The sequence below is a fragment of the Scyliorhinus canicula genome, chromosome 13 (assembly GCF_902713615.1).
Source record: "Scyliorhinus canicula chromosome 13, sScyCan1.1, whole genome shotgun sequence".
NCBI lineage: Eukaryota > Metazoa > Chordata > Chondrichthyes > Carcharhiniformes > Scyliorhinidae > Scyliorhinus > Scyliorhinus canicula.
The window spans coordinates 86,255,178-86,279,473 of NC_052158.1; the positions used below are offsets into that span (position 1 = coordinate 86,255,178).

The window sequence follows — 24,296 nt, forward strand, 5'->3', positions numbered from 1 at the left end:
CAGAAATTGACCAGTTGAAAAGTTGAATGCGTGTTACAAACTTTGCCATCTAACTTTTTAATCTTCTGAATTTAAAAGAAAAGGTGTGGAATGGGCACTGGGAATACTTGGCTTTGTCTAATCCTACTGGTTCCATGATGTGGGGATGCCGGCATTGGACTGGGGTGAACACAGTAAGAAGTCTACTTCTTACTGTACATTCACCTGGGGAAAGAGCAGTGCTCCGAAAGCTAGTGTTTGAAACAAACCTGTTAGACTTTAACCTGGTGTTGTAAGACTTCTTACCCTACTGGTTCCAGACTATCAGCTATACCCTCAGACACACATGTGCTTTTATTTTAGCATTGAACACCCAGAATCTGGATGGTTGCAGTCGAGTTTCCCTCTAGCATGCAACAGGAAAGGTGGTGTGCTAGGAGCCTGAATCCATTCAATGTTCACTGAGTTACGTTACATTGTATGCCCTCAGGGATAATAGTGTTAAAGGCATGCTGAGGAACAATTTTAACAAAGATTTAGAGCAAACAAGTTAATGCTACTGTTAAAACAGCAGACAAATGAATTACGGCTGACTATATTATCAACATGTCGGTTGCTAATATCACAACCGTGCAACTTTTTCTGGTTGCTTCTATGAATGTTGTGTGGCGAGGGACAGAACATTGTTTTTCTGATTACAGATGGATGCCCTGAGTAAAATGAAAGCTGTCAATAATCTGGTGAAACTTAGCTCTCTGAAGGTTGCAAAGCATAAAATGAAGGATGTGATTCATACCTGCTTAAAACAGCCTGTGTACAAAGAAGCACTCTCTAACATCCAGTCACCATTGGATCCGAATATTATCCTTTCAGAGCTGAAGTAAGTCTGCTCATTTTCTACTTTAAAAAAAAAGGTCTAGGAAAGAATGTGGTCTTTGAAATTGTTCCAAATGCACATTGACCTAACTAGAATGTCATGAGCCTGTACTCTTGATGCAGACTTAAGGAGGTCCATTAACTCCCACAGATAAACTAGTCTTGAATGCAAAATGTACGTCAACAATGTGTGGGTTATTACTGATTTTCTCTCTGCAAAGACTTATTATGTAGGTCATAACCTGTTGTAGAGCTGAACCATACAGACCAAAAGGCTGCAAGGTCCTAAACTATCATCTGACCACAATCTGGGCAGCAAATATGGAATTGCATCTTCCCCAGCATCACACTGGAGAGTTATAGAGTAAAGGTCACTTTCATTACCACCAGATATTTACCAGTAAAATATATCTCTTTTTGCCATTCTGGCTTAGCAGCAACAACTCTATAATCATTTGGGAGTGAGGCTTAACCCTTTGCATCTCTGTAAAACATCAAATTCTTCCAACTTTTCTTCCTTTAACCTAACTTTTGATGGTTCTGATTTGTTCCTCTTTGTCATAGTGTCGACAAATGCAGGTATATGGACTCCAAAATGAAGCCTCTTTGGATACTGTACAACAATAAAATGTCAGGAGGAGAGCCAGTGGGACTTATCTTTAAAAATGGTGATGGTAAGTTTTCTCAATTTCACACTTTAGTGTATTTCGGAACAGCTCCAACAAGGGCCTGATGATGTGTGTATATGAATGTAGTTCTGTGTATGTGTATATGCAATTATAATCAGTGTAATTTTGGTCAGTTCTTTGTCATATTGTCATTTTACCCCGAAGATGGCACCTTGAAACACAAAGTGTGGAATTTTCAGCATCTGACTAAAATGAGCCTGAAGCGATTGAGTAGCATGTCTGCCCACCAGAAGCCAGCACCCCATCATTTGGTTCAGGTTTAACTGGTGAATTTGTTTCAACTGCCTAATACTCAGTAAGTACTATAGGCGGCTCACCACACTAGGGTGATAGGGGGGATGGAGGGAGAGAAAGTCCTGCATGTCCATGGGCTGGTAGAGCCAGAGTGAGTAGTAATTGAGAGAGAGGAGAGGTGTTTGGGGCCGAGATCTACCCATTGGCCAACCGCAGGCTGCCGTACTTTTCTGGGGCCTGCTTTGCATGGCCTGACACAAAATCCCTCCAAACACTTTCAAGGCCTTTTAAAAAAAAAAAAGTTACCTTCAGATCACTGGTTAGGTCGTTCACAGTTCTGATTTTCCATTGCAAGGTGCCCATTTTACAGGCAGGAAATAGGCAGGCTTCCTAAAAAAAAAAAATCACATTTTTAAGCACAGTCTACTTGTACTCTGGGGAGAAAAAAGTCCAGTTATAGATTGCATCCTTCCAAAAACTGGATTTTATCCTAACCATTTCAAGAGCGGTTCTACACTAGAATTCTGTACTTTCACCACTAACGTTGCTTGAGGCCATGACTCGAATATCACACAATTGAATTGTATTGGTATGAGTGTGATTCACATCAGTACCTATGTGTCTGTATTTCTGAACTTCTTTCTCAGTTTTCATTCTTTGTTCACTGGTGATAGATTCACCAAATAATTCACAGTGACTGTATCCCTGTCCATTTGCTGGCTTATGCTAAAACAATCCTAGAGGCGTCAATCTGTTAAAATCAGAGTATATTTACTTAGGTATGGTATAACTTGTGTGGTCTGTGAATAACCTGTTGGTTCACATCACCTTGGGCATCGATCACAGTTTGTCACCATACCAATGTAAAAGGTTAACAGCTTTACGGCCACTGTTGCACAGTTAATTGTTTGCATTGTTGAATTGGAATGGGAAGAGGTACACTTGAGCAGCACAGCTGGATGTAATAGAGGCCATTTGGCTTTGTTTTAAAATTGAAAGATTAGCATTTCTTCAAAAGCGGACGTTCTGATAAAGGGAAGCAAAATACTGACCGACCTGTTAGTGAAATGCAGCAGTGACCTCTCCTGGCCAGAAACTGAATTTTTATTACTCATGTACAACATTTATTCCAATGCAAAACATAGGTGGCTGTTCGGTCATTTCTTCAGTTAAAAAAAAAGTAGGATGGTGGCAATACGTAGGAAGGACTGTTTCGAAGTAATCCCAGCAACTTTTGGCTGCAAACATAGATCAAACCATACCTCCCCCCACCTCCACCTGAATAGAACAGTACAGCACAGAATAGATGGTGATTCAACCCACTGAGGTAGTGACTGCTCTTTGAACATCCCACTCTCTTAGGGCAGCACGGTAGCTCAGTGGTTAGCACAGTTGCTTCACAGCTCCAGGGTACCAAGTTTGATTCCCGGCTGGGGTTACTGTCTGTGCGGAGACTGCACGTTCTCCCCATGTCTGAGTGAGTTTCCTCCGGGTGCTCCGGTTTCCTCCCACAGTCCAAAGATATGCAGGTTAGGTGGATTGACCGTGGTAAATTGCCCTTAGTGTCCAAAAAACGTTAGGTGGGGTTACGGGGAAGGGGTGGAGGAGTGTCCAAAAAAGGTTAGGTGGGGTTACGGGGATGGGGTGGAGGCGTGGGCTTGAGTAGGGCGCTCTTTCCAAGGGCCGGTGCAGACGTGATGGGCTGAATGGCCTCCTTCTGCAGTGTAAATTCTCTGATTCTTGCTCTTTCCCTGCAATCTTGCATTATTCCTCCAAGTACTAATCTAATTCCCATTTGAAGGTGACCGTATCCACCATTCAATCAAGCGATGCATTCCAAATGCTAGCCACACATTAGATAAAAAAATAAAAATTCTCCTGTCACCTCAGGTTCTTTTCCCAATCACTTTAAATCTGTGTCCTCTTGTCATTGACTTGTCAGCTGGTGAAAACGGTTTGTCTTCAGTTACTCTACCTAAACTTCACGATTTTTAAAAGCCTTTCAAATCAGGGGCGAAATTCACCGAAGTCCATCGTGACGCCCTTGACTGGCGGGCAAAAACGGCGCTGGTGACTCAGGCGTCGGGGCCCGCTTATCAGCCCGAAATCTCCCGTCCCGAAAGGGCCAGCAGCGGAGTGACGCTGTACGCGTCAGTTTCACCCGCTGCGGAAGTGGCACGTCGGTTGACGTCGGGCAACATCCTCAACGCCGCCCGGCGTTGGGGGGGGGGGGGGGGGGGGGGGTTTGTTGGGGGGGTAGGGGTGGTGGGGGGGTTAGGGGTGGTGGGGGGATAGGGGTGGTGGGGGTGGTTAGGGGGGTAGGGGTGGTGGGGGTGGTTAGGGGGTAGGGGGGTGGGGGTGGTTGTGGGGGTGGTTTGGGGGGGTGGGGGTGGTTTGGGGGGGTGGGGGTGGTTTGGGGGGTAGGGGGGGTGGGGGTGGTTAGGGTGGTTAGGGGGGTAGGGGTGGTGGGGGGTTTGGGGTGGTGGGGGGGTAGGGGTGGTGGGGGTGGTAGGGGAGGTGGGGGTGGGTGGTAGGGGTGGGGGGGGTGTGGTTAGGGGGGTGGGGGGGTGGTTAGGGGGTAGGGGTGGTGGGGGTCGTGTGGGGGTGGGTGGTGGGGGTGTAGTGGGGTAGGGGTGGGTGGTGGGGGGGTAGGGGTGGTGGGGGGGTAGGGGTAGGGGTGGTGGGGGGGTAGGGGTAGTTGGGGGGGGGGGGGGGTGGTGGGGGGGTAGGGGGTTAGGGGTAGGGGTGGTGGGGGGGTAGGGGGTAGGGGTGGCAGAGTCCACTACCAACACGGCTGGAATAGATGTGAATGCCTTGTCTTTTTTTTTAAATGGCGAGTATATTGTGCTGCGTGCCTATCTGAGAGAGAGAGAAAAAAAATTGCTGCACTCTTGGTGATCCTCATTATTTATTACTCCAAATGTTTGAACTAAATTATGCCATCTTGCAGAACCTTGAGACCCCGACCCCTACCCCTACCCCGACCCCGACCACCCACCCCTACCCCGACCACCCACCCCTACCCCGACCCCCCCGGCACGCGATGTAAGTGATTTCACTCTCTCTCCTCACAAACCCCCCCCCCCCCCCCCCCCCCCCCCCCAACCCACCGGCACTCGAGGTAAGTGATTTATCTCTCTCTCTTCCCAACACCCCCCCACAAACACCCCCCCCCCCCCGGCACTCGAGGTAAGTTATTTATCTTCTCTCTCTTCCCAACACCCCCCCACCCCCCACAAACACCCCCCCCCCACCCCACCCCACCCCACCCATACCCCGACCACTCGCCCCAACCCACCCATACCCCGACCACTCACCCATACCCCGACCACTCACCCCTACCCACCGGCACTCGAGGTAAGTGATTTATCTCTCTCTCTTCCCCACCCCAACCCCGACCACCCACCCCTACCCCCCGGCACTCGAGGTAAGTGATTTATCTCTCTCTCTTCCCCACCCCACCCCTACCCCGACCACCCACCCCTACCCCCCGGCACGCGATGTAAGTGATTTCACTCTCTCTCTTCACAAACCCTCCCCCCCCCCCACCCCCCAACCCACCGGCACTCGAGGTAAGTGGTTTATCTCTCTCTCTTCCCAACACCGCCCCTACCCCCCTGTGGAATTCACTAGCCCAGTGTGAGGTGGATGCTGGCACTGAGCAAATTTAGGGAGCAGATAGAGCGTTTTTAAATTAGAAATGGGTTGAAGGGTTATGGAGGATGAGCAGGAAAGTGGAGTTGAGGCCGAGGAGATCAGCCATGATCGTATTGAATGGCAGAGTGAGATCGAGGGGCTGAATTGCCTATTCCTTCTCCCAGTCCTTATGTTCTAACCTCCTCTTAACCTTCTCCGCTTTAAGGATAACAACTCCAGATTCTCCAGTGTATCCAAGCAACGGTAATACCTCAGACCTGGTTCCATCCGAGTAAATTTCACTTTTCCCTCTCCAAAGTCTTAACGTCTTCCTGAAGTGCGATAGCCTGGAATTGGACACAATCCTCCAACTGGGGCCGCATTAGTGTTTTACATAAGTTTCGCATAACTTCCAGGATTTGCATTCTGGCCTCTATTTATAATACCCAGGATTATATAAAATGCACTAGCTGCTTTGTTATGGCATCTTGTTACCTTCAAAGATGCATGTACATACACCTGCAGTTTCTCCCACCCCTTTAAACCTGTACCATTTAGCTTGAATTGTGTCTCCTCATCCAAAATGTGCCTGAACATACATGAAGTTTAATTATAATAGGCCGACATTCCTTAGCTCGATAAATGAATACTACAGACTTTCATGATACATTACACAGATCAATAGCAAATTGGATAGCACAGAAAGAGTAAACACTTGTAGTGATTTAGGCTGAATCGGATTTTCTTTTAACCAAAGTTATGGAATAATCATTCTGACCGGATTTATTACACAAGATGGGGAGTTACTTCAGACTAGACAGTGTCCAAAATCATCTTCTGTTTCTATGCATCGTTGAAAATCAAATATTGCACATTCATCTAAATGTTAACCTATTGATCAAGCCCCTCACTTCATGTCAGGATTGCCGTCAATAACTAACTATAGTCCTGCATCATTCAAACTGGTTGTGAGTTGATGGCATTCATTTCTTAGGATAATTAAAATCCATTTTTGCAAGTGCCAGAGTGTTTGTAGATGTGTTATTTAACCATGAAACTTAACACAACTAAAATGAGAGCTGGCAATTAAAGACCACTTAATTACTTTTCAATACATTCTGCAGGCTACGACCACTGGTCCCATTTTATCTTTGATAGGCAAACATTTATGAATCATCCCAAGTATTGGCTAAGAACTTTTTGCCCTTTTTAACAAAGTTGCTGTCGGAAAAACACTTTTTTAAGGATCGGAAAATACCTAACAAACCTTTTTTCTGTTGCCAAATATAGGGTAATTCCCAGTGAAATGCACCATTGTATTGTATTCAATATATCTCGGGCGGGATTCTCTGACCCTGGGGCTAAGTGTTGACACTGTGATAAATGCCGCTGCGTTTCTCAACGGCATCAACATGGCCTCAGGAGCAGCGATTCTGATTCCTACAGTGGGCCAGCATGGCACTGGAGCGACCCACGCTGCTCCAGCTGCTGATCCCGGTGTCAGATGGGCGCCGCGGGTCTACGCACGCGCAGTGCGACCTACGCCAACGCATGCAAGCGCAGTGGGACCGGCGCGATTGCTGCGCATGCGCGGCAGTGGCTCCCTTCTCCGCGCCGGCCCCGATGCAACATGGCATATGGCTACAGGGGCCGGCACCAAACAAAAGAGGCCCCCAGCCCGAGAGGTTGGTCCGCCGATAGGTAGACACCGATCGCGGGCCAGGCCACAGCGGAGGCCCACCCAGAATAGGACCCCCCACCCGGCCGCCCCCGGATGCATGCATGCTGAGGTCCCGCCAGGTAAGACCAGGTGTGAATAGTGCTGGCGGGACTCGGGCCGAGAATCGCCGGGGGGGGGGGGGGGGCACTCCGCGCCGGCGCCAATGGCGCGATTCTCCACTCTCCGGAGAATCGGTGGACTGGCGTCGCACGATTTGCACCCATCCCGGCGGTTCACCGGCCCGGCCTGAGTTGAGGGAATCCCGCCCCTGGTCGGTAACTTTCTTTCAGTGAAGCCACAGGTTAAACAGAAAGAGAATACAGCTAAATATTTCCAACACGAGTTAGATTGGTTATGGACAACTGGGCTGGGAAATGACAAATTAAATTAACAAATTAAACTTAACAAACTTAACTTAACAAACTTAACTTGGAAATATGGAAGTAACATTATACAGCTTATTTTCAATGCATAAGTAATAAATCGAATAGAATGCTGGATAATAGAACCAGGACAGTAGAATATAACTGCAGAAGTTCTGGTAAGGCTTCTCAAAACACTGGTCAGACCACACCGAAGTGTAGTTCAGATCACTGTGCCACATGAAAGATATGCACATGTTGGAAAGGCTACAGAGAAAAGCGACAAGTCTGATCCCAGTTGTAAAGGGTATGAACTATGAGAAATGATTAGAGATTTCAGTTTAGCAGTCGAGAAAGAAAGTGGTTAAGGGAGGAGGGGAACTCATCCAGATTACTTCAAAGTGAGCCAGTGAAGTTGGAGCGGAAGGCATAAATAGAAACTTGTGAAAAGTAATTTTAAACTTGTCAGGAAATATATTTCTCAGACATGCTGCATCTTTTCGGTCTGCTTCCAAGTGTTTGAGCTGGTATCCAGTGTTATTTGCAAAGTAGATTTATCCTTTCTCTGCCCCTTGTTCTCCTTCCACTTTTGCCTCTGCCTTATCCTCCCCCACTCTGGCAATTTCTTTGTTTCCATCTGCCCCATTCTCCCTCATCTTCATCACTCTTCAGCTCTGAAGGAGTTATATTCAACTTGATGTTAACCCTGTTTCTCCCTCTATGTTTGCTGCCAGAGGGAACAGGCCATCTTGGACTGGGTGTTGTGCAATGAGGAAGGATTAGTTGGCAACCTAGTTGTGAGAGAACCCTTGGGTATGAATGTCCATAATATGGTATAATTATTTGTCAAGGTGGAAAGTAAGGTAGTTGATTCTGAGATCAAGGTCCTGAACCTCAAAGGTAATTATGAGGCATGTGCTGTCTGTGATGGACTGGGAAACATTACTGAATGGAAGGACAGTGGACAGGCACTGGCAGGAATTCAAGGAATCCAGTAGGTGAACTCCAAAAGTTGTTTATTCCTATTTGGTGCAAGGGTAGTAAAGGAACTGTGGCCAAACCATGGCTTAGTATTAGATTGAAAGAAAAGGCATACAAATGAGCAAGAAAAAGCAATAGACCCGAGGATTGGGAACAGTTTAAAATTCAGAAAAGGTGAACCAAGGGATTGATTGAGAAGGGGAAAGTACAATAAGAAAGTAAGCTGGTGGGGAATATAAAATCTGACTGTAAAAGTTTTTGTAGGTATGTAAAGAAAAAAAGAGTGATAAAAACGAATGTAGGCCCCTTGCAGTCAGAAATCGGGGAATTCATAATGGGGAACAAAGAAATGGCCGCGGGACTAAATTCGTAATTTATTTGTGTCTTCCTCCCACAGTTCAAAGATGTGCAGGTTAGGTGAATTGGCCATGCTAAATTTCTCCTTAGTGTCCAAAAAGTTAGTTGGGGTTACTGGGTTACAGGGATAGGCTGAAGGTGTGGGCTCAGGTAGGGTGCTGTTTCCAAGAACCGGTGCAGACTTAAAGGGCCGAATAGCTTTCTTCTGCACTGTATATTCTATGATTCCTTTATGAAGACAGAAACAATGGGCGGGATTCTCTGATCCTGAGGCTAAGTGTTGACGCCATTGTAAATGCCGTCGAGTTTCTCGACGCGTCAACATGGCCTCGGGAGCAGCTATTCTGACTCCTATAGGGGATCAGCAGGGTACTGGAACGACCCACACCGCTCCAGCTGCCGATCCCCGGCGTCAGATGGGCGCTGCGGGGTCCGCACACGCGCAGTAGGGCCGGCGCCAATGCGAGTATGCGCAGTGGCTCCCTTCTCCGTGCTGGCCCCGTTACAACATGGCATTGGGCTACAGGGGCCGGCGCGGAACAAAACAAGCCCCAGCCCGAGAGGCTGGCCCACCGATTGGTAGGCCCCAATGGACCGGCGCCGGGGAGGCGTGGTGCGATTCGTGCCAGTTCCGGCGATTCTCCGGGGTGAGAGAATCCCGCCCAATATACTGCATGTTCTGAGAAACTTCAGTGAGTTTCAAGTTTCAGTGAGGATCTGAAGGTATTAGTAAATAAATGGTTTTGGGGAAATTAATGGGATGGAAGGCGGATACATCTCCAAGGCCTGATGACCTTCATCTCAGAGTACTTGAGGAAGTGGCCGTAGAAATAGTAGATCCATTGTGGTCATTTTCCAAAATTCTTTGGACTCTGGAATGGTTCCTATAGATTGTAGGGTAGCTAATATAACCCTACTATTCAAAAAGGGTGGTAGAGAGAAAGCCAAACAATAGATCACTGAACCTAACGTCGGTAGTAGGGAAGTTGCTAGCGTCCATTATCAAGGATTCATGGCACAGCATTTGGAAAGCCGTGGTATGACCAGACAAAGTCAGCACGGATTTACGAAAGGGAAATCATGCGTGACAAATCTACTGGAATAAGATGTGACTGGTAGAGTTGACCAGAGATGTGGTTTATTTAGGCAATAAGAAGGCTTTCGGCAAGGTCTCACATAGCTGATTACTACATAGCTGATTACTGTGTAAAGTTAATGCACATAGGATTGCAAGTAGTGTCTTGAGATGGATAGAAAGCTTGTGGTGACCTACCAGGGCCGAGCTTTAAGGCCGATTTAAATTGGATATCCTAAAGTAAAGAATTGGACATTTTAAAATCATACTGCAGTCAGACCTCAGACAGGCTGTTGGAATTCAGACTTGACCAAAGTCAAATACACAACCAACAGGCAAAATCATAGAACGGGCAGCACGGTAACCTTGTGGATAGCACAATTGCTTCACAGCTCCATGGTCCCAGGTTCGATTCCGGCTTGGGTCACTGTCTGTGTGGAGTCTGTACATCCTCCCCGTGTGTGCGTGGGTTTCCTCCGGGTGCTCCAGTTTCCTCCCACAGTCCAAAGATGTGCGGGTTAGGTGGATTGGCCATGATAAATTGCCCTTAGTGTCCAAAATTGCCCTTAGTGTTGGGTGGGGTTACTGGGTTATGGGGATAAGGTGGAGGTGTTGACCTTAGGCAGGGTGCTCTTTCCAAGAGCCGGTGCAGACTCGATGGGCTGAATGGCCTCCTGCACTGTAAATTCTATGATATCTATGTCTGGAGCTGCCCGGTCAATCACCCATCAAGGAGATCATTGTACCCTATTGATATGCACAGGTCTGTTATCAGTAGCTTAGATCGGGCCTGACTTTCTGTCTCCCAGAGTTTATATGGAAACAGGTCATGTTGTCTCGGGTGTTCTGTCAAATGGTTTTCAACCGGACCATTGGGTGCTGACCCCTTCCTGAGGCATCACTTGCAGAAACCAGAGGAAATGGCAAAAGGGTGTGAAGGAAGGGGGATAAAAACAGACATCCAAGGCAGATCAGGAGCTGAGACTCTGCAGAGGCAATCAAGACAACTGACCAGGGAAGGAAGGAAGAAGCTGCAAGCGAGACTCACCTTCACGACGACTGACCAGAGGGGCTTGAGAATCTGACCCACAGTTCAACCAAGCCATCTTTGTGGCTAGTATAAACTAATAAAGTACAAAGAAAAGTATAGCACAGGAACAGGCCCTTCGGCCTTCCAAGTCCGTGCCGATCATGATGCCCGAACTAAAAACAAAACCTTCTGCCCTTACTTGGTCCATATCCCTCTATTTCCTCCCTATTCATGCACCCATCCAGATGCCTCTTAAATGTTGCCAATGTGCCTGCTTCCACCACATCCTCTGGCAGCGTGTTCCAGGCGCCCACCACAGAAAAACTTACCTTGCACATCTCCCTTAAACTTTCCCCCTCTCACCTTGAACCTTGCAATTGACATTATTTTTTTTTTAACTTTCTCTGCCCCTTGGGTCCCTCTAGAAAATACTTTGTGGGTAATATATGGGTAAGTGTGTTGAATAAAGGGTGTTTGAATTTATACCTGTGTTTGTACTTTGTTCTCCTCTGTATTAAAGGACACCTAGGTAAAACATTTAAGTAATAAACTAGTTGAAAGAATCTGCAATGGACAGATTGAATGGGTGTAAATTGAGAGAGGTGGATACTTAGTGGGACCTTGTCCTTGTGCATCAATTGCTGAAAGTAAGCTCACAGGTACAGCAGTAGGCAACAGGTATGTTGGCCTTCAAAGATAGAGGATTTGAGTACAGGAATAGGCAATTGTATAGGGCATTGGTGAAGCTGCACTTGGGAGTATTGTGTGCAGTTTTACTGTCCTTAACTGAGGAAGGATGTTGTTGTTATGGAGGGAGGGCAGTGAAGGTTTACCAGGCTGAATCCTGGGATGGCGGGACTGTCGTTTGAGGAGAGATCAGTCAGTTAGGATTATATTCATTGGCGTTTAGAAGAGTGAGACGGGATCTCATAGAAACTTATAGAATTTTAACAGGATTAGACAGAGAAGGTTGAGAAAGAATGTTCCCAGTTGGTGGCGGAGTCCACAACCAGGAGTCATAGTTACGCAGATAAGGGGTAAACCTTTTAGGACTGAGGTGAGGAGAAATTTCTTCATGGTGAATCTGTGGAATTCAGTAGTTGAGGTGAAAACATTGTGCAATTTCAAGAAGGAATTAGATATAGCTCTTGGAGCTGAAGGAATCAAGGGGTATGGGGGGACGGTGAGATCAGGGTATTGAACTTGATGATCAGTTGTGATCATAATGAATGATGGAGCAGGCTTGAGGGGCCGAATAGCTTCCTCCTGCTTCTATTTTCAATCTGTTTCTATGTATTACCAGCACTTTATTTATTTCATCTTTGTTCACTGGTTGCCTTTTGTCTTTCCCTCCCTTACGGAGGTTCCACTTTTTCCTCTTTCTCTGCCCCACCTCTCCTATCAACCCAGTTGCCTCATCACTTTCCTCACTCTGCCTGCATCTTCTCCTTTATCTTCCTTTTCCCTCCCTTCCTGACTGGCGTCCAGCCTCATAATTCACCCTTGGTTTTGGTATAATTTTACAACAATAATCTAACCACCATGCTTTGGAAGGCTAGAATTGGAGCCAATGATTTTGGATTAGTGAGTCAGACCAATCCCTGATATCATGGAGCTAAATTATAAAAGTCAGCACACTCACCCGGCATTTTGGTCGCCAGGTGCGGGCTAGAGTTAAGAACACCACCTCCCAGAATGACAATGGAGGGAGGCAGGTGGGTGAGAATGCCTGCTTCCATTTATTGGGACATTGACTCAGTTCAATTAATGTTCAGTCCTCTCAACCTCAACCCCCACCCACCCCTTATTTTCCCCCTTCTAATCTCCCATGCCCAATGCCTGCCCTCATGCATTCTTCATGCCATTCACCTAGTATCCACTAGGTACTCATGCATCATATAATCAGTCTTTGAAATGCACATGCTCAACCATGCAATCATTGGAAAATGTATTCGCAAAACAAGGCTGAACAGATGACCAGACATCTGTTGTTCTAGATTGCTTCATTATGAACGCTTGATTGAATTCCAAGACTGAAGAATGGACTCCGACTGCAAAGAGGTTGCTCACACAGTTGTAAAAGGACTCCTCGATTTGTTTGATTGACAGTTGTATGGGCTTGCAATAGGTTTATCCTTATTTGAAATGGGGGTTCATTGCTTCTGTGTTTATTTGGACAAGATTCAGAGGTATTGAGAGGATTAACAGTTTCTTCAATGCAACGTTCACTGGCTGTATTTGGTTGACAGTTTTATGAGAATATAAGAGGGGAAATCTTTTTTCAAAGCAGAAGTCGAATACCTTTTTTAATTTTATGAGCTTTTCAGAAGGGCATCATGTTATTACATGACTCAGTGCTTCTGTACCTAGTCGATAATGGAAGAGTACTTCAAAGGCTTGGCAGGTGTCATGATATTAAATCAAATTGAAAATCAAATCACAGGGTCCCTTCCATACACATACCTGATTCTCTATACTGTAAAGTGCAAAGGAACCGTTATCTACTGGCGAAAAAATTCTAATGCACCTAAATCTTAGCACAGTTCTGTTCAATTTAATGATCCCTCACCTTTTAAGGACTGAGAGTTTTGATCAATCACTGATTTCATTGGAAACGTAATCATCATAGATCATTACATTATGACAGTTGAAGTTGGCAAGAGGCTGTAAACTTACTGGGTGGGATTTAACCACCCTGTTGCATCCGGCACATATCTAGGGTACGCTGGTTAAATAGCGGGAAAGGCCAAAATAGAGATCCATGCCAGGCACTATTCAGTTTTCCATCTAAGCAGCCTACTCCCGATAGTGAGTTCCCGATCTCACACAAATATGAGGAGCATATCATTAACCACAAATTGCATTAATTTCCATCTCATAGCGAAACTGAAGTTGAATGTAATGGCTTCCTGGGAATTAACTGGCTCCCCATTGGAAGATCACTGTCATTTAGTACTCCTTTTTTTAAAAATGTGAAGCTGGCGCAATGACCACTGAGGAGGTGAGTAAACATTTCCATTTTCCGTCATGCAGCTCCAGCACGCTGGAGTTGCTGCGCCAGTGCTTGGAGAGAGGGGGGGGGGGGGGGCGCAGGTGTTGAGCGTTTTTTTGGCTATGAGGCCTTCAAGTCATTTTTAAATATTATGGACACCCATAACAGGGGAAACTACAGCTGCTGCCTGTCTGTCCTACCAAACACTTGTCGGACAGAGCCCTGCATTTGGTTATATGCTGACGGTCACTTTTATTCCCTTTGAGTGTGAGCAGCCTCTAGCTGCACAGCTGAAGGGAATTGCTAATAAGGAATTAGTTGTGAGAGCAATTCACAGCTGCAGGTTGTGTTTGCTGCCGCTTGTGGCTGCAGATGCCTGGTGGCTGCTGTTCCTTCTTTTTTCTGTAGCCGGAAAGAAGAACAATTTTTCTAAGCTACTGGAAAACCGGGCTCAGGGGAGCGTACGAGCCCAGGAGGCAATCTGGTTTGAAGCAAGAAGACGCTGCAGGACCTAGTGCATGACATTGTTCCAAATGGACCACCTGTTGATGCAATGAAGAATGCTTTTGCAGATTGCTGGTGGGGTGAGTGCTGCATATACCTAGCATGTTACCGTGGCTCAAACAAACTGGAAGTCAAGGATGTTCAATTGCAGCTTAAGCACCAGTGGGAGGGGGAGGGGGGGGGCGCCGCCGCCAGCAGCGGCCCAATGTCTACTGGCGTTGTTGGTCTTTCAAGGAGATGGCGGACAGCATGCACCGTGGGAGGCTCTGTCTCGACAAAGAAACAGTGGGGCACTTGTGCCATGTCGTGGTGGACTTGACACCCCATTGACAAGGAGGGTACCCACTCCCGGTGGTCAGGTGAGGTCACGGATGCCCTGTATGCCCGGGATTCTGCACCAGGGCTGCAGGATTCCTGCCATCAGCAGGATAGCTCTGGTCCAGGGCGCAGGGGGTCAGCTCCACCCCCCCCCCCCCCCTCCCCCACCTCAGACACCGCCATTCCCTTCCTGCTGCTTTCTGATGACCATTGATACACTTGGCGGATGCCCTCTGGAGTCGGGGCCCCCGACCGACTTGCTCGTGCCACGGCTTGCCGTGGCGCCCTGTTTTCCCAGCTCTCGTTGAGATGCGCCCATGTTAGGAGGTTGTTTTTTTTGAATAAGTGGGAATCACCATTGTCTCCTTGGTGGCAGGCACTGGTTGCCCTCCAGCTCTTCTCCTCCCTGACAGTGCCGATATGCCCCTGGGGGTCGACATGGGATGGAGAAGGAGCTGGAATGAGCTCCAGAGGCCTCTGCATCATCTGGATTTGCCAGTCTTGGTGCCTCCCCATTGTCCGCATGGTGTCGACACCCTTAGTGATCCTCCTCCGTAACTGGGCCACAACCTGCAGTACCCCAGCAATCCCCACCTGTGTATGGGACACATCCCTCAGTGACTGGGACTTGATGTTGCAGTCCTCAGCCATGGTCGTCACAGACTGAGCCATGCCTTGGGCACTCAAAACGTGGTTGTCGTGCTCCAGCCTTTCCACTGTGTTCACCAGTGTTGGCCTTGTGCCAAGCATTGTCTTTTAAAAAAATAAATTTAGAGTATCCAATTAAATTTTTTTCCAATTAAGGGGCAATTTAGCATGGCCAATCCACCTACCCTGTACATCTTTTGGGTTGTGGGGTCGACCACGCAAACGTAGGGAGAATGTGCAAACTCCACACAGACAGTGACCCAGAGCCAGGATCGAACCTGGGACCTCGGCGCCATGAGGCAGCAATGCTAACCACTGCGCCGCCGTGCTGCCCTTGTGCCAAACATTGTCAGAGCCATCTACTGCGCCGGCAGCCTTTGGGACTCCTTCAATCAGCTATGCAATTGCTGGAATGTCATTGACAACGCCTCCTGAATCCCTGCCTGTCTCCTAGCATCTGCATCAGCTCTGGGATAACCTTGTCCAGAGGCCCGACATCTAGCTGGTACTCAGCTGATTCCTGGTATCTGGCAGACCTCCGACAGCTGACTCTCTTGAATGTTCCTGCCTCCACCTGATGTGCATCAGCAACTGTGTGGTGCTCACCAGATTTTGCCCCAGAAGCCTGTGCACTAATGTCACCCACCGAGGTGTGTCTCTGCACTGGTGTAAGGTGGGGGTGATAACTGTGACACCTTAACAGTGGTCTCTTTGGAGCTCTCCTCCAAGTTGGTCTTTTGGGAGGTGCGGAGGGGGTTAACGATTCTGGATGGCCCCACCCCATCAGAGGGAGATCCTGAGAGACAATGGTCATATGGTCAGTGAGAGGGAAAGATAGTTTCGGCTGACATGAAAAAATTACTTGAGACGGGGGTCATCTGGATGATGTGGCAGTGGATTCTCACTGCTGTTCCTGGCCAACCTCGCTGTCAATGACTGCTCTCTGCTCGGTCAACCCCACGATCTCCAGGGCCCGTTCCTCGTACCAGCCTCCCCGGACAGGCCCCGTAATGTGGCGACTAGGGTTTTTCACAGTAACTTCATTGAAGCCTACTCGTGACAATAAGCGATTTTCATTTTTTCATTTTCATTTTTTTCATAGGGAGTGAAGATTCAGATCACTGGTACTCCATCCCCAATTCAGCCTTTTCTCGCTTATTATGGGCTATTTTTACTGCGGGGACAAAGAGAGGGCTTTGTGAGCTGCATGCTTGATGGATCGGGGGGTCTATAGCAGGTGGCATGTGTGGTCATGGGTGCCAGTGGGTTCTGAGGAACATGCACAAAGTTCAGATGTGGGGAGGGTGCGAGGTGTCAGCGAATGATTTGTGAGGTGTGAGTTGGGAGTTGTACATTTTTGGGTTGGCAGGTGGAACTGATGCCAGGAGAAAGATGGTAACTTGCCCTTGCAGCTCAGTGAAGGTCATTGGTCATCTTCCGACATTGTACAGTGGTTCTCCTGGTCATGCTGCCCACACTGGCAGCCACTGCCAATGCCTCCCAGTCAATATTGGTGGCCTGCTGCTGACCCGCTAACCCCGTTGGGAGAACAGGATGCCCCAAATTTCCTTCACAGCATCAATAAGCCTGGCCAAGTCGGCATCCCCAAAGCAAGGAGTAGGTCTGTGCGCTGCCATACTTGTGTGTTGACTTGGCAAGTTAGCAGCAAGGCATTGAGACACGTGTCTGGCGAATCAGACAGCGAGACGGACAGTAATGTCGGGACTGACTTACCTCATGTGCTTCCCGTTGCCTTCAAGAACCCACCTGTCTTCATGAACATGAAATACAGGGAGAATCTGAATTCGCAACAGGCATTTAAATCGTGATCCCCGCATCATTTAAAGTGAGAATTAAGTTCTGACGTGCCACATATCTGATGAAATGATGATTAGTGAGAGTTTTCAAAATGCGCTCACACACACACACCTTCTGATGTGGGTTTGTTTTGTGTCAGGAGATCAACATTTAGTCTTTGGTCTTGATTTCCTGTTTTTTAAAAATAAATTTAGAGTACCCAATTAATTTTTTCCCCAATTAAGGGACAATTTAGTGTGGCCAATCCACAAAGCCTGCACATCTTTGGTTTGTGGGGGTGAAACCCACGCAGACACGGGGAGAATGTGCAAACTCCAGACGGTGACCCGGGTCAAAACCAGGTCCTTGGTGCCGTGAGGCAGCAGTGCTAGCCACTGCACCACCTTGGCGCCCAGGTCTTGATTTCCTGTTATGAATGTCATAGGAGATTGATTTTTAATTGTTAAAAGTCTTGCTGATTGAGGGAATTCCAGTGTTTAAGAGCCTAAACAGTTGAAGGTACAGTTACCGATGGTGGATTAATAATGAAAATTTGAGGTGCGCTAGAGGCTAAAATTGGAGGAGCATTGACACATCCGATGGGTCTAAGGCTAGATGAGGTTACAGAGGCTGAAATGAACAAGGCCTTGAAAGAATTTGAAAACCGTGATGAAAACTTTCTCATTCATGCATTTACTCATCAAAAACCCTCTGTCTGAATAAATCTTCTCCCACAATGCTGACCATGTCTCTAACCTTCAAATACTATGTGTATTGCATTTATGATCAACTGTAGTATTTAATTTTATGTTAAGATATTCTTTGCTTTGACCTGTAAACCTATGAGGTAATCGCCAATATTTGGAAGAATGGCAGGTTTGCATGAGATAACACTAAATGCAGGTAAACAATTCCTGTAAATGGAGTTATTAGAAAATATTTGTATAAGCTGCTCTGTGGGAATAGAATATCATAGAATCCCTACAATGCAGAAGGTGGCCATTCGGCCTATTGAGTCTGCACCAACCCTCCAAAAGAGCACGCTACCCAGACCCATGGCCTCTCCCTATCCCTGTATTCCACCTTTTGGGGCAGCACGGTAGCATGGTGGTTAGCATAAATGCTTCACAGCTCCAGGGTCCCAGGTTCAGTTCCCGGTTGGGTCACTGTCTGTGCGGAGTCTGCACGTCCTCCCCGTGTGTGCGTGGGTTTCCTCCGGGTGCTCTGGTTTCCTCCCACAGTCCAAAGATGTGCGGGGTAGGTGGATTGGCCACGATAAATTGCCCGTAGTGTCCTAAAAAGTAAGGTTGGGGGGTTGGGGGGGGGGGGGGGGGGGGGGTGGGGTTGTTGGGTTACGGGTATAGGGTGGATACGTGGGTTTGAGCAGGGTGATCATTGCTCAGCACAACATCGAGGGCCGAAGGGCCTGTTCTGTGCTGTACTGTTCTATGTTCTATGTTCTAACCTATTGCACAATGAGGGACAATTTAGTACAGTAAATCCACCTAACCTGTGCATCTCTGTGGGAGGAAACTGAAGCACCCGGAGGAAACCCATACAGACACTGGGAGAATATGCAAACTCCACACAAAATCACCCAAGGTCCGAATCCAACCTGGGTCCCTGGCACTGTGAGGAAAACGTGCTAACCATTGTGCCATCGCGCTGCCCAATATAAGAAAGCAATAGCTTCCAGATTTGGGGGCTGAAGGTTTTCCTACTGTTAGACTTCGAAAGTAAAGGCCCAAAATAAAACAGTTTGCACATATTGTTTTGTCAGGCCGTCTCGCTGCATATGCTGAGCAGTGCATCAGGATTTTCTGTTTATAATGACTTGGAATTGTATATTTTTAATCTCCTATGAGTGACCTCAAGACAAGGTTATTGGAACCTGTTCAAAGCAGTTTAATGATCTCATTTTGAGGTATTATTTGAAGGTGCCATCCTCTCAGCAATTTACCATCCTTATATCTGCTGAGTTGCTTCTATTCATGGTTGAAAATATTTATAAAGAGCAAAAAGAGGTTACACATATAGAATGTGCAGTACAAACTAAAGGATGCTTGCAGGCAAGTGTGTACGAATGAATAAGGTCGACCATATGGTTTGCACGGGCCAGTAGCAAATAATAAAGATTGACATTACACAGCTGTAAGATATGTTTGAGGCCCTCATGTTAGCTCATATCTAAGCTCACTTAGCCAACGCGAGATTTCTTCCAATTCTCAGCTAAATTCACAGTGGTGAAGCTAATTATTTTAAATTGCTGTGTAATTCTAATTATCTGTTTACATTAGAAAGAAAATTTCAGGAAGAAGCTGGTGCCCAGGATTCAGTCCATTGTACATTAATGGGTCAATTCCAAACAGTGAGCCAAGCAGTGGTACATGTGAAAACTTGCAAGTCATGGTTTCTGACTACATTTCTGATTGGCATGCCATTCCCTTGATAGCTACATACATACCAGCAGTCAGGCCTTTACATTTATAATCTTCATTATTGTCACAAGTAGGCTTACATTAACACTGCTATGAAGTTACTGTGAAAATCCCCTAGTCGCCACACTCTGGCACCTGGTCGGGTACACTGAGGGAGAATTCAGAGGGCGGGATTCTCTCGTTCAGCGGCAGAGTGTCCACGCCGTCGCGTTTAACGACTGTGTGAACGGGCCGCTGGGAGTACTGATTCTGGCCCCTACAGGGGCCGGCATGGCGCTGGAGCGGTTCACACTGCTCCAGCCTCCCATTCCGGCGCGAACTGTGCGCCATGGGATCCGTGCATGCATGGAGGCCTCCCTCAATGCGCCGGTCCTGATGCAACATGGCACGGTTCAGGGGCCGGCGTGTAAGAAAATAGGCCCGAGGAGCGAGTGGCTGGCCCGCCAATCGGTGGGCCCCGATCGCGGGCCAGACCCACCGGAGGGCCCCCCCGGGGTCGGTCGACCCCCCCCCCCCCGATTATTTAATTCACCTAACAGGCATGTCTTTCGGGGCTTGTGGGAGGAAACCGGAGCACCCGGAGGAAACACACGCAGACACTGGGAGAACGTGCAGACTCCACTCAGACAGTGACCCAAGCGGGAATCGAACCTGGGACCCTGCCGCTGTGAAGCAACAGCTACTGTGCTGCCTGGTCTAGGAGGTTAATTGCTTAGTCCACTGATAGTCAGAAATAGAATGACATCGTGTGCCATCATGCCTCACTGCCATGTTTAGAGACTACAGCTAGAAACCCTACCCCACCAAGTGGGCCTCAATAATTTGAGATGCAGAAACACCGCCTCATTGAATTTGCATTGCTTTATTAACTACAGCACTTTAAAGCAAATGCAGTGGAAGTATGTAAGAGCACATTATGAGAATGATTACCGTCGGCGTACAAATTTTAATTGGTTCTCTCTCTCACTCTCGCATACATTTAGAACTGGCAATTCTATCAAATTTACTTAGGATTTCTCTTTTGTTGGATGATGTAGGTATTGCTAGTGATTAACTGCAGTTAATTGGTTCTGAGCTGACAGCACTGTAGTGCAGGTCCACGGTACATTCAGCAAAAAAAATCTTAACTAATTGGATAAGAAAATCTTCATATGTTTGGCATGCTGTGGGAAAGGTTTGGAGAGGAGGGAGTGTGGGAAAGAGATAACGGATTGACTGGTTTGTCTGTAGATTGCTGGCTGCACCCCTCTATACCCCGCAAAAACTTTTGTAATTGCAGTTATTATTTTTGTGGTAGCATTGTGTGATTCGTCAGAGAAGCAACCACTTTACAGTTGATTTGCTGTGGCCATGGTGATGTGACTTGTTTCTGATGTATAATCCCGGGATAGAGCCCGAAATGTGGGTGGGCAGAGATCTTCAAGTGCTGATGAAGCTGGCTTTACAAATAATTGATTTAAATTCAGCAAGCCTGCTCCTGGGTAAAGAGGGGAATAGCCACAAGGCTAAGTGACAACCTTGGAACACTTTAAAGGCATGTCTTTTTCCTGAGAAGTCATGTTTTCTTTCCAGAAACTGCAGTTTTGATCCCTGTTGAAATTAAATGACAAAAGGCTGCAGGATTGACTTCTTGCAAGTGGTTTAATCTACTGGACTTGAAACGTTAGCTCATTTCTCTCCCTACAGATGCTGCCAGACTTGCTGAGATTTTCCAACATTTTCTCTTTGGTTTAATCTACTCCCTGGACACTTGTGGAGTAAAAAAAATTAAATGAGCGGCTGTAAGAAGAGGGCGATGTAGAGGGGCGAGGCACAAGAAGGGGTGCAATCTGTCACGTTGAGTTAATGCTGTCCTTTACAGAACTGCATCAAAAGGGTAATCTTTGGAGCTTAGGAAAATTAAAACCCACTGGACACATCCAGCAAACAACAAGATGTGAAAATGCAGAAATGATCTTGAGGTTATGATACAGCAGATGGGCAGCACAGTGGCGCAGTGGGTTAGCACTGCGGCCTCACGGCGCTGAGGTCCCAGGTTCGATCCCGGCTCTGGGTCACTGTCCGTGTGGAGTTTGCACATTCTCCCCGTGTTTGCGTGGGTTTCGCCCCCACAACCCCAAAATGTGCAAGCTAGGTGGATTGGCCACTCTAAATTGCCCCTTAATTGGAAAAAATGATTGGGTACACTAAATTTTAAAAAATAAATTAAAAAAAGAATGATACAGCAGATATTAGATGGAACGGTGCTGGTAACCCTTGGCATTGCTATTCTTGTATGTGGCCTGTGATGTAATGGGGACATTACATCTGGGCAAAGCGTAACTCCATCCTGTCGGACACTACAAACATTTTGAGGAAAGGGTTGTCCCTCAAATCAACAGTTTATAAAACTGGTATAATGCAAAGATTTAAAACCTCATGGTACCCAGCAACTGAAAAAGTGTATCTAGTGAGTAAATAGAAGTGCTGCCCTTAGTCCGACTCATTTTCATGGAACTGATTTTATTTCAGATTTTGCTTTTATTTGAGTAACCAGTGAGTAATGTTGTTGCCACAGTTTGATACTTGAGTATTATCTAGTGTGAACCAAAGATTAAATGGAAGAAAGTAGTTGGGGAAACCTCTCAGATAACTTTAAAGATACCTAGGCACTGCCAGATGCAGAAATAAGCCCTCCCTCTCTCCCTAGGGTACTCCAATCTGCTTGCCATTTGTACTGGATGATCCAGAAAACTACTGGTAACCAATTTGCTAATCCACCTATTTGTTTATTTTCTTGAAATAAGGTAGGATTTCTGCAGTCTTTTGCACAGTAGGGGTTGTAGATATATTTTTAAGAAGCAATGTAAAGAACCACACTAATGTAACAGCTCTGGTGGGTGGCACAGTGGTTAGCACTGCTGCCTATGGCACTGAGGACCTGGGTTTGATCACATTCTCCCCGTGTCTATGTGGGGTTCACCCCCACAGCCCAAAGATGTGCAGGTTAGGTGGATTGACCGCGCTAAATTGCCCCTTAATTGGGAAAAAAAATAATTGGGTACTCAAACATTTCTTTTTAAAAAGAGAAAAATATTAACAGCTCTGAGAGCAGAAAATTACAGAAGAATGTGTCAAACACTTGTGGCAGAAAAGGAAAATAATGTTTTTGTCTTATCCAATTTGTCTGCAACATTGCCAGCATTGAATCTGGGGAACTAGCTCACGGCTGAACCTATAGGGAATCCGAACCTGGAGCTCCCTGAACTTACTGATGTGGAGCAACAGATATTTGCAATGCCAGACAAACGTCTCCAAAGACTCTTCCCTCATTTACCCCCAACCAGTTAAAGAGTGATGACTGGTTAACAGTTTTGATTGGACTAGCTTAACCGATGATTGATTCAAGAATTAAATAGGTGCCTTGAAGTGCAGCAGCTTGTGAAATAATTAGCCACTTTGTGTTTTTCTTATCCAAGCTTTGTCCCAGTTTTATGAATGGCCTATTAAACTATGAAAAGTAAAATTTTGAGTGTGTCTTAATCACAAAATGTTTCCGTTGTTCAGCATTAGAAAGTGCTATTATGAAATCAAAAGAAAAGAAAATACTTTTTGTAAATTTAAATTAATCAGCATTTTGCATGTGGCGTGTATTTTGTTTGGGAGTGACTGTTCATCACACCATGAATTCTTCTGGCATAATGGATTTATTATTGCCTAACAGACACAGTGGTTTTGCTCTACAACTGAAATATTAATGGGGCATGTTGAGAGACAAAAATGAGAGGATGTGCTGCACATGAGGAAAACTTGTTTATATATGAGACAACTCTCACTTCATTAGAATTGAGGGCCATTACAAAACATGGGGAGTTAAAAATCTACATCGCTAATTGTGACATGCTCATTAAGCATGATACTCTAATATAATTTATTATTACGTATAGATTGTCCACAAACTGTGAAATAACTCTCAAATCTATGCTGCTTTCTTTCTTCCTTGTGTTCAGATCTGCGGCAGGATATGCTGGCTTTGCAGATTCTACATTTGATGGACATGCTATGGAAGGAGGCAGGCTTAGACCTCAGGTAGGCCTCCCACAGTTCACTTCCTTCAACTGCCTTTCAACCGGCTTAACTTTACAAACCAGACTGCGGCAGTGTGTGGATCAACGTTTCCAGTTATTCCATCTGAAAATTTGAAGCACATTTAAAGGAAAACACTGAGCGGAAAAAGGAGACAGATTAGGCCTTAAGGCACAGTTAGCTCAGAAGAGTGCATATGGGTTCATTATGTGGGAACCTAGCCTTAACTTTGATGTGCTCACTGAGTTGGAGCATACTTTTTCCTGAAGAAGGTTTTATAGCAAGTACACTGTGGTGCATATTTCCAGAATTTAATCCTTCCACAACAAAGCAATCCTGAGCATTTTGTCAATCTATCCCTTTTCTTTGGTGGTCAGATAACTTGATGGTTGTTCTGTTGCATTTTGGTAGTTCGATCACCCAATTGCATGATAACTTCCCGCCACTTTCTTTGTAGCCCACATACAGTCCGAAGTATAGGTTTTCAAGGCAGATAGAAAAATGAAGCCTCTTTAATGCAAAAGGCAAATTCAGACACAGCTTTGTTATAAATATCAGTAATAGTATGTCAGGGCATAAAATATCACCGCAAAGG

At 46.4% G+C, this 24,296-nt stretch overlaps 1 protein-coding gene across 2 annotated transcripts in view; it reads left to right on the forward strand.

The window, feature by feature from the left end:
- Positions 1 to 24,296, forward strand: part of pik3cb (phosphatidylinositol-4,5-bisphosphate 3-kinase, catalytic subunit beta) — a 235,014-nt gene that overhangs the window by 196,656 nt on the left and 14,062 nt on the right. For both annotated transcript variants that reach the window (XM_038816211.1, XM_038816212.1), the window contains exons 16-18: positions 681 to 859; positions 1,420 to 1,529; positions 23,626 to 23,704. In XM_038816211.1, coding sequence (XP_038672139.1) covers positions 681 to 859; positions 1,420 to 1,529; positions 23,626 to 23,704 — 368 coding nt within the window. The remainder of the gene's footprint in view (positions 1 to 680; positions 860 to 1,419; positions 1,530 to 23,625; positions 23,705 to 24,296) is intronic.